Genomic DNA, 11,169 nt, shown 5'->3' with positions numbered 1-11,169 from the left:
TTTTGGTGGATCGCAAACCAGGTTTAAACGTGCCATGTTTTGTGTTCTTCTGCCAGGCATTAATTATGGCTAATTATGAATAAATTAATGAATTTACCTGTCTACCATGTGCCACTTATTTGCCAAATTGTTGTCAGATACTTTAACAGTTTAACTGCTGTGTACTCCTCATGTGTTTACATTAATCGATGCTGTTTAAGGAGCCACAATGCAGAAAACACAAACTGGAGAACCTGACCTGAAGCACATGGAGAACAAGAAATTAATTAACTTTCCGAAATCAATTAATTTTTGATCTGCTGTAGTCAGTTGTTTACTTCAGGTCCAGAATGTCCTGGAGTCAAACCCAAAATCTCTTCTCAGGTCCGTGCCCCTCACAAAGAACCACATCCCTGTGACCAACAGAAACTTACCTGTGAAGATGGGGCGACCTGGTGGGGGTAAGGGGCTGCTCAAAGGATGGACAAGGGACACCTGGCAGGCTTGATCTTGGAGACTGGGAGGGGTCCTATAACACCTGGTAAACCCTAGAATCCTCTGTAATTGTTTGCAATCAGAGGGAACAGACCAAAATATAAGTAAATTGCTTTATATAAATTTTGCTTTAAAATTTTGGTTTATAGTACAAAGCCTTGTGTGGTCTTGTTATTTGAATAAATATAAGCGCAACTTATAATCATCTGCCATAATATTTATGAACATCAGAACGTAATTTTTTCTGTGACCCAACAGCCTAAGAAAGACATTTTAATGTTGAAATTCCTTATGATTCTTTCATCTTCGTTCCGCGGCTGCAGCCGGATAGAAGAAGAAGAAGAAGACGAAGAAAGCGAGGAAGAAGATGCCTCGCTGTGATTGGATGAGAGGCGACCAATAGGACGCTGACAAAAGATTGCTGTGTGGTCGACAAGAGTGTGACCAGTGTTGCAGAATGTTTGGAAAACTTTCTATTTCGCTGTTTGTTCTCTTTATTTTCTACAGTGACCATGCTGACGCACAGAAGAAAAAAGAGGTAACGGGCCTTTAATAGCGGAAAGCTTAGAAAGTTCATAAAGTCTAGATTAAATTTTGCGACGTTTTCAAAGTTGACTATCGTCCCTGTCAATCTTAGAAGCTAAGCTAATAGCAACCACAAATTAGCTAACGTATGGTTGTGTATGGCAGCAATAAAAGCGGTAGTTTTCAATGAAACGCGTTATTTTGATCTTCAATCAAAGACATCGGTAACGTTTGTAAAAACACAGCACTGGTTGTAAAAGTAGTGTTGGACTAACGTCAGCTAACTTAAATCTAACCTGTAAGTGTGAGGTCCAGTCCATCTCACGTCAACAGGTTTTCACAGTCGCCGTTCGCTGAACGTGAGCTCAGCGTGGATACACGTAGCTCACCAGACACGGAAAAGTCAGCCACTGAGCCAGAATCAGAACTATCACCTGCCTCGGGTGGAGCAGTGCTTAGTAAACACCACTTCCTGTTTAGCTCCCCGTCTTTGTTGCTCTTCCCTTTTCCATAAGATACCTTTGTTCACCATTCTTAGTCAAACCATCTTCATATTCGTTACTCAGTTTAAAATATAACGTATTTAATTTAAATATAGTCACTTGCTCTATGGGAGTTGCCTCTAACCTATGCCTCAACCCAACATTTTTAATAATTCAAGAGTAAAGTTTCATTACTAGGCTTTAATTTCATTGACTACAAGATGAGCAGTGAAGAGGGCTGGACATCAGGCTGATAAGCTTTACCAAAGGACTTGTGTGTCGCAGTTGTGTTACTTACACGTAATCTACTGTTTCTTGTGCTTGTAAAATGTTTGCTTAATCTGCGTGGTGGAAGATAAATAGTCATAAAGGAATATCAGACTTTTCTTGTACATATGTCACTGAACGAGAGAACGAGTGTTTCCTTTTGGACCATGCAGCAAAAAGGCTGTACAATGTTGTGTTTGAGTTAATTTACCTTACTTGACTTGACAACTGCACATGTGCGCATTACCACGTTGATGCTGAAATGATATATTGTGCAGCCCAGTTTGTACTGATTTAGGTCCAACATGACTCTTCCACACGTTTCTTTATCTCATGTATTATTTTGTATTGTGCAGCTTTTTCCAAAATATTTTATGAAGCCAGTAACATTTTTACTTCATAAACATGGCAGCTTTTTGCGTTTGTCCTCTGTTCTCGTGCTTTTGCATTGAACACTAGCAGCTGTCTTCCTGTCTGTGGCCTGTGTAGACTCTGCTGTCTGAGAAGGTGACTCAGATGATGGAGTGGACCTCCAAGCGTTCAATCATCAGGATGAATGGAGATAAGTTTCGTCGATTTGTTAAAGCTCCTCCCAGAAACTACTCTGTGGTAATCATGTTTACAGCTCTGCAGCCACAGAGACAGTGTGGAGTCTGCAGGTAAGAAGCACGAACAATGAGAATATATGATGTTTATTTCTAATATGTCAATAAAATTGCATCTTTTCCTTTCAGACAAGCTGATGAGGAGTTCCAGGTGCTGGCTAACTCCTGGCGTTATTCCTCTGCCTTTACTAACAAAGTCTTCTTTGCATCTGTCGATTTTGATGAAGGATCAGACGTCTTTCAGATGGTGAGACACCTTTTTGTTCTTCAAGGCTGGGTTGGTGGCTTTTGTTTTCTAAGAGTTCGCTGTCCATACATGATGGCTCCAGGCTTTGAGTCCAATCAAACTCTCGACTAGTTGATTTCAGTCATTAGTGCTCCCTCAGTATTAGAAGTATTGTCAGCTTCTGCAGTGTTTGGTTAGACTGAAAATCTGCACCCCGTCAGTGGTCCTGGCCCCATGACATGAAAATAATGGTTTTGCCACAGTTTGAAGAGCAGCTCTCAGGTGGAGACCCCAGTGAATCAGTCTCTAGAAACTAAATTTTCAATATATACTCATATATATACACACTAAAGTGCCTTCTGTAGTCATTTTTCTGAAAGAATTCTGCTTCTAAATTCTAAAATCTGTGTCTAAAATGAAATGATGTAACGCAAGGGAGCCCAGCTAAGGGTAATAATAAGAAATGAATTCATCTCACTACTAGTTTTGACACTGAAGAGGTTGTAAATATCTTCCACATGCTTATCGGGGTCCAAGAGACCCGACGCACAAAAGGATTAGGAAATAACATACTAACAGAAACGGAGTTGTGGTGTGAGGAGGCACAGTGGAGAACTGTCTGCCTCTGAGTGACTGACACTTTTGTGAGTATTGTACGTTTGTGAACACAACTCAAAGAAAAGCTCCAAGTGACATAGCAGTGAAGTCATTCTCAACCATATGAACCCTTTAATGGCGTTCATCGCATGGAGGAAGAGAGATAAGTCATCTTTGCATCTGGTATCTGGTTCTATTTGTATATACGGGATGAAGTGCCTACATGGTACGACGTTAACTAGTTTATCAAACGTCCTGGAAGGTTAACAATGACCCCGTTATTTTGTCTTTTTCAATGTAATTAATGTATTTGTAGCTGTGTCCCCGACAAGCCGTGTCACGCTTCCCTTCCCAACTGCAAGGATTATGATTTGGTGATGGGATGTGATCAAGTACTGTTCAACTCCACTGCAAAATACACTGAATGTTTTGCTTGTATTTGTGTTTCAGCTCAATATGAATTCTGCTCCAACCTTCCTGCACTTCCCATCCAAAGGGAAACCTCGCAAGTCTGATACCTATGAGCTGCAGGTCAGGGGCTTTGCAGCTGAGCAGCTGGCCAGATGGGTGGCAGACAGAACTGATGTGCAGGTAAATCCAAAACAAATCATTAAATCTGGAAGACGGGGCTCCCAAATGTAATCCAACATTATGTCTGTCATGAAATAAACCAATAAAGCTCAACTGTGAACTTTGATCAGTCGTATTCATGACGATGAGAGAGACTGACATGTTTGTCTGTTTTGTAGATTCGCGTCATTCGTCCTCCCAACTACGCAGGACCTCTCCTGCTGGGCTTCCTCCTGGCTGTGATTGGAGGCCTGGCGTATTTACGGAGACACAATTTGGAGTTTCTCTTTAACAAGAATGTCTGGGCCTTCTCTGCACTGGTAACAATGTCCAGCACGCACCTCCACCCCACACATATCATGAGCTGAATATTTGCTATTGCTGTAAAATAATGTGCTGTGATGTTTAAATTAATTTTTTCCTCATCAATTTACACCGAATACCACGACGACAAAGTGAAAACACCAGTGAAGGTGTAGGAACTCAAAGCTAACGGTCTGAATACTTCTGTCAAAGTGTTATTTTAGGATTTTTTCTTTTTAATAAAGCTGTAGACATTTCTAAAATCCTTTTTCTTTTTGTGAATTGATTTTTCATTCATTTTATTGATTCATTAGTTTGTATGGTTTTTATTTTTCACGTGTAGGATTGGGAACTACACAATATGGACAAAAGTATTGGGACCTTTACACCAACAGGAACTTTCACGTCATCTCATTCTAAACACACAGACAGCTTTGCAGCTCTAACAGCTTCCACTCTTCTGTGAAGGCTTTCCCCAACATGTTGGAGTGTTTCTGTGGGAATTTGTGCCCATTCATGCAGTAGAGCATTTGTGAGGTCACACACTGATGTTGGACCAAAAGGCCTGGCTCACAATCTCCGTTCCAGTTCATCCCAAAGGTGTTGGATGGGGTTGAGGTCAGGGCTCTGTGTGGGCCAGTCAAGTTCTTCCACACCAAACTCATCCAACCATGTCTTTATGGAGCTTTGCTTTGTGCACTGGGGCACAGTCATGCTGGAATAGAAAAGGGCCTTCAACAAACTGTTGCCACAAAGTTGGAAGCATAGCATTGTCCAACATGTCTTGGTGTGCTGAAGCATTAAGATTTCCCTTCACTGGAAGTCAGGGGCCGAGCCCAAACCCTGAAAACAGCCCCGTAGAAAGATGTGTCCCAATACTTTTGTCTAAATAACTTATAACTGGAGTTTTGTTGCACAATCTGTGTTGTATAATGACAGTTAAATTAATCTTCACATTATGAAGAATCTTACGCGTAGAAGAAATTTCCAAGTCTCCGAGTCAAGTTTCTGATGGTTTTGTCCTGATCTTTGTAATGTCTTCCTTGTGCTTCTTCCCGTGTTTCAGTGCTTTGTCCTGATCATGACTTCAGGGCAAATGTGGAACCACATCAGAGGACCTCCTTATGCACACAAGAATCCTAGCACTGGCCAAGTTGTAAGGCAAAATCACACCATTAAGAATATATCATTTTTCACAATATAACATGTGAACTGTCAGAGTGATATTAAACTGTGTTTTCAGAGTTACATCCACGGCAGCAGTCAAGCCCAGTTTGTGGCGGAGACGCACATCGTCCTGCTCTTCAGTATCCTTCAGCTTAATGCATACTCGTACTTCACATTCAGCACACACTGAGTTCTTGTTTAATACACAGATTAAAACAAGTCTAAGCAAAGCTAATTATCATTGTATGAGATCCAGAGTGTCAGCTTTCATTGTTGGGATTCCAGATTTTCTTCACTCCTCCCGTCTTTGTTATGTTTCTGTTTTAAGAGCACGTCGTCAGTTTCGCTATGTTTTTGTGATAGGGCTGGAAACGCTACATGCCTGACCTCAACTTGACATTTTCCAGAGATGGGAACCTAAATTTGTACACAGAAGTTGCACACAAAGTGGCTTGAAACTGGACTTGTGACTTAATCTCAAAAGACTTGAGACTTGATGTAAGCTTGAGATTTGGGACTAACAAACGATCTTTATTTTATGTTTTGTGGCGCGTTAACATGATGAGACACAATGGAAACCCTTTCCAAAAAGAGTGAAAGCTGCCACAGTCACAAAGGGGGGACCGACTTCACATCAGTGTGCGTGGACACTGATGTGAAGACTTAGAGTCAGATATCACCAAAGTCTCTGTTTATGGAATGGTCATCTGTCCCAATACTTTTGTCTGTATAGTGTAGAGTGCTACTTGCAACCATAAGAGACTTGGACTTGCCTCTCAAAGACTTTACTTGAGACTTAAATTGGATTTGTTTTCAGAAAAAGCTAACATCTCTGATATGTGGTGCGTTTAAGCTGTGAAGGTCTATAGCTTAATGGAAATTCGAGATTAAACCTTGACCCCAACTGCCAGATGCTGCTGTCACCATGGGAATGGTGCTGCTGTGTGAGGCTGCTACCTCTGACATGGATATCGGCAAGAGGAAGAGTATGCTACACACACACACACACACACACACACACACACACACGCTCACTCTGATTATTACTGTATTTTCTCAGCTTTTTGGTGTACACTCCAGATCATTCTTAAACGTTGCCCAGTTGCTTACTGCATTCTCAAATCTTGCTGTAAATATTCCTCCTGTTCATATCAGCTTCCTGTCTTCCTGTTATAATCCTGTTGAAACTGACTGGAGTTAAACCTAACGTGCACAGTAAGCTGATAATATAAATTTCAGCTAATTTAATTGGGCCTCTAATTTTTTTGGTTCGATATGTGTTATACATTCCAAGTGGATACAAATCAGTAATTTAAATACTATGAGTGACTCCATACAGATAATTCACACTAAAAGCCTTCTGGTTGCTGGCTTCTTATGTGAAGCAGCCCTTGTATTTGAGGCAGGCCTTTATTTCTCTGCAGCTCAGTGTGTTTGGTAAGTATACTTGGTCATATTTTAGTACCAAACATTGCTTTGACCCTCTCTGATTCACACTGTTGAAGGTACTGCAGCATGCTATTGATAAACCCCACTCTTAATGTGTCTGTTTAAAATTAAGAACCCTCTGCCATGCATGCCATGTGTGTCGACCACCAGACAGGTTCAAACATCAACAAAGCAAATTGCATTAGAACGAGTGTTTGAATGTTGAAACAGAATGACTGATGGGTAATGCAGAACAACAAGCAGTTGAAAACAAAGGGATTATGTTGTTGACTTAACTAAATACAGAAACACACATTTAATTTGCAATGCACATTATTTGACTTATTTGACACGGGGAGTTTATCCTCCCTTCTATTTTGGGTCAGGGAATAATGTTTTTTTTGTTGTTGTTCATTTGTGTTATAAATTAAGTTAAAGCAAAAAAACTTGCCAATTTTTTTTTGGAACAAATTTGTCAGTGTGAAATTCAAATACATCGTCTTTGTCCTGTATTCAGTTGAGCATAGCTTAAAATTCTTTACACCGTTATGCACTGCGTTGCAGGGGAAATTACCAGAGAAAGAAAGATCGAGGACGTTCTCGGCTTTGCGGCTTGTTTGCAGTCAAAATGCAGTCAACCCTCCTGTCCAGTGTGTGCACTGCCACATGATGAAGGACAAGCTTCAGTTTATCATTAATGTTGGATCCTTTGGGTCCTGCGTATGGAGTGCAGGAATGGAGTGCACCACACGACGGGGCCAAAACATTGCATTGTAATGATATGATTCATTTCATTCACTTCACCTGTCAGTAGTTTTAATGGTCACCAAACTGACTCTGTGGGTCAGTTATGTGTGTTGCAGGTATTGGTCTGGTGATGCTGTTCTTCAGCTGGCTGCTGTCCATTTTCAGAGCCAAGTACCACGGATATCCATACAGGTAGAGACTGACAGACTCACTTATCGCTCTTTATCTTGTTTTAACTTCTGATCACCCTTTATTTGCTATTGCTGTTTATTTCCTGTTTGGCTTTAAGCTTTCTTGTTTCTGTTGCAGCTTCTTGATGAGTTAGAGCTCGCCGATGTTCTTCAGCGTCATAGCAAGTATGAACTGCAGGACAGGAAGTTCCTCAAAGTGCTGTTAATTGCTGTCAACAAGCAGGGTGCTGTCCATGGCAAAGATGCCTCATTTCTGTTTGCTAAGCCATAATTTGTCTTCTGTTCTGTTGAGCCAAAGTCTGTGTTAACACATGTACATACACACCGTGCCTTTACAGTGACTCAGCAAGCAGTTAATACATCATCAGTGTGCAGTCTATGTTGTGCCAAGAGCTGTTTTCTAGATTAGAATTTTGAAGAAATAAAACATATTTTTTTAAATTTATAATTGGTAATAGTTCAGTCCAGCCCCTACTGGACACAAATCTCAGTCTGTGTCTTTATTTTAAAGTTGTTGGGACCATAAACAGGCCATGGACTCTCTTCTCTGACGTTGTTGGTTGTTTGTTTGTGTGTGTGTGGGTGTGGCTGTGGCTGAACTTAAATCAGGATCATATATTTATGGAGGAGCAGGCATTTCAGGCATCCAGAGTGTCTGGAAGTCATTTTGGTAACACTTTATACATGTGGCATAAGCACCCACTCATATATTAAGGTTTTTAAAATTAAATAAACCACTTTTAAGTTCTGTAAGTAGAAGAGACAATTTGGTGGATGGAGTTTAGAAGCAGTTGTTGATTGTGGACGGTTGAACTGCAGACTTCCCTGTGATGATTCCCCCTGGCTGTGCTCTGGCTTGATTACTTTAGGTTATACCAGACATTAACCATCAGGATGAGTACTGACAAATGTGAACTCCCAAGAGGCAGTAAGAAAAATGACTGCATCAGTAATGACACACTGAAGCTGGGGGAGTTAAATTTGCCCCAATGCTCTAAATCTTACATAAAGCAACCAGTGTGGGCATGATTGAATTAACTGTTAATGGAGTCACCTCAAATGTGAGCTGAGGAGCTCTCATTAACTTCAGTATTCTCTAAGCAAATATATATTCATATATATTTATAGAGAAAGAGATGGCTTATAGATAGATATGGATATATTAATAAAATTAAGTGTGATTAATAAAAAAACAGTACATTTAAGTTTAAATCTAAGTTAGATATTATTTCAGTTGGATTTAAAGCAACTTCTACAACACAGAGCCTAAATGCACAGGAGGGGGGTCAAAGCAGGACCCAGTCGAGGGCCCTCGTGACATCCCTTTTTGTAGTGGGTACGTATATACTGGATGATTACCAACCAGGCAAACATCCCTATTGAGTGTTTGCTGAGTTGGTAATTTGTTTACAGCAAAGTGTTCAGGTTTTAACCTTTGGTATTTCACTCCTGTTGTTTGTACACAGCCGCAGCTGCCATTGGCTGTAGGAAAGGTATGTGAGGTATGTAGAGCAAAGTAAAAAAATACCCCCTGCCAAAGATCACAAGCAGCCCATAAACGCACCATTACCAAGTGGACTTTTGTTTCTCTGTGGGTGAACGCTAAGGATGTTGTTTAAAGAGAAGCTTTCAGAGGCAGATTTTCATCGCTTTAAAAGCTGTGTTGAGCCACTGAGGTGTGTGATGACGTGTGTGTGTGTGCCTGTGAACTAAACAGAGTAATGCGTGTCGTGATTTTCAGAAATCTGAAGGTTGCTCGAACTGGAGTGAGTTTGGAGTACTGACAAAGTACTGACAAATCCAAACAACGTATGTTGTAACAGTACACACTATAGTACTCAGGTGAATGGCCTCTATGTAGTAAATATACAAGAGATGGAATTGATTGTTTGTTTTTTTTATCTCTTTTTAAACACCGACTCAGAGTGCATCTTTATTCTCAGGGTTTATAACAGAACCGTGGAATTTAAGAGTATGAAGCATTAGTAGATGGAGGAAAAAAGATTTATAAAGTTTATTCGCCCATTTGTTTTCAAATTCCCAAATGAGAAATGTCAGATGTTGAATGAAAAATGAACAAAGATGTTTTTTCTTTTTAAAAATCAAATCACCTCTATTAAAATTAATTGAAGGTGAATTATTTTTCACATGGGTTTTGTGTAGAGTGTCTTAGTCCTCACCTGTAATGGGGCTGCAGTGAGCTGTTAAAGCTGAATAATCACACTTCCTGTTAAAGAATGATTATTGTCCCTTATTAAAATGTAAGAATGGCTTTAACCGCTGACCAAGCTGAGATTTTTGAGTTTGATTACATTATAAGAAGTTTACCATCTCAGTCATCAGAATACTTCAGTTTGATTTTTGTCTTTATTAAAATGCCTTAACCACCTTGAGTTTGTCCTCCAGTTTCTTTCTGTTTATGGAATCATTTCCAGCATCAACCATAATAACAGAAGTAATAGAACCATGACTAATAATAATAAAGGTATGCATCAAGCCGGACCGCAGCAGGAAGTCCAACCACGATCCATGGGAACCCGTGGAAGAAGCCGAGTTAGTGACATGCATTAATGGGAAATGAATGAGCAGTGAAGGAGAGAGAAGCCCACAGTGTGATGGAAAGCCCCCTGGTCATCTACAGCCTGTAGCAGCATAATGAGGCCAGTCTGAGCCAGCCCTGACTACAAGCTTTATTAAAAAGAATCGTTTCAAGCCTACTCACTCAGATGGCATCTGACTCGTCTGAAGATGGAACTTGATAACTGAATGCTCTAGTTCCTCTTCTACTTTTGGAGACTCTAGGAACCACAAGTAACCCTGGGATGAGCTTCACAGCCCTGCACAGATAAATGGATGGGTGTTACCTGACTGCAACAATCCAATACTGACTTAGAATAATGTTACAAACTGATATGGATTTGTCCCCATTTTCCTACCTCTTACTGTGTTATTAATACTCTGTTATCTGTTATTGTCCTTTTGGTTGACAGCACACAGAGGGCGAGAAGGAGGCCCTCATTTGTGATCAGATTATATCTCATTTTCAAGCTGAATAAATATGTTTGTGTGTGCTTGTCAGTGCAGAGGGGGGAGGGAGGAGGACCCAGGTGGTCCCTGTTTGCTGGTCACCTGTCCCTCAGTGACTGTAACGTGTGGACAGGAACACCTTATGAACTGGGGGGCGGGGCAAGGATGGCACAAGGAATCAGAGAACAGAAGAGTGGGGTTTTGCTTGTAAGATCTGTAAAAGTAATAGGATGTCTGCACGGTTAGTCATTTAATTGTGGGCAGAAAAAGCAGCTTTGGGTAAAGTTGTCCTGTGCACTGATTCAGTATCTGCCTCGGTGGCGTTTGAGGGGAGAGGCGGTGCAGAGCTGAGCCTCATGCAGTTGGGGAGATCCTGAAGATGGATTTCAAACTAGAGAGGAAAGGATGTAGTGTGATTTTTATGGGTGGTGGCAGGTGGTTAGGGCGCGTTTTGGCACACATGGTGTAAATGTGTACGAGTCATTTGTCAGGATGGAGTGCAGCTGCATAATCCGTGAAAAACCGACTCATCAACGGCAGCAAGAGGCAGACAGCAGCGT

General features: G+C 40.9%; 1 protein-coding gene across 1 annotated transcript; it reads left to right on the top strand.

Moving 5' to 3' along the window:
* The first annotated feature begins 854 nt into the window (after positions 1-854).
* On the top strand, positions 855-9,975 carry LOC124068502 (magnesium transporter protein 1-like). Its single transcript, XM_046406806.1, has 10 exons — positions 855-1,012; positions 2,238-2,407; positions 2,483-2,600; positions 3,627-3,767; positions 3,926-4,066; positions 5,116-5,205; positions 5,293-5,356; positions 6,128-6,202; positions 7,493-7,583; positions 7,701-9,975. The coding sequence occupies exons 1-10, from the start codon at positions 932-934 to the stop codon at positions 7,714-7,716; spliced, it is 987 nt and encodes a 328-aa protein (XP_046262762.1). The 5' UTR covers positions 855-931; the 3' UTR covers positions 7,717-9,975.
* The last annotated feature ends 1,194 nt before the right edge of the window (positions 9,976-11,169 follow it).

The sequence above is a fragment of the Scatophagus argus genome, chromosome 12 (genome assembly GCF_020382885.2).
Source record: "Scatophagus argus isolate fScaArg1 chromosome 12, fScaArg1.pri, whole genome shotgun sequence".
Lineage (NCBI taxonomy): Eukaryota > Metazoa > Chordata > Actinopteri > Scatophagidae > Scatophagus > Scatophagus argus.
The sequence above is the reverse complement of the archived record's forward strand: the minus strand, read 5'-3'. Positions and strand labels throughout refer to the sequence as shown.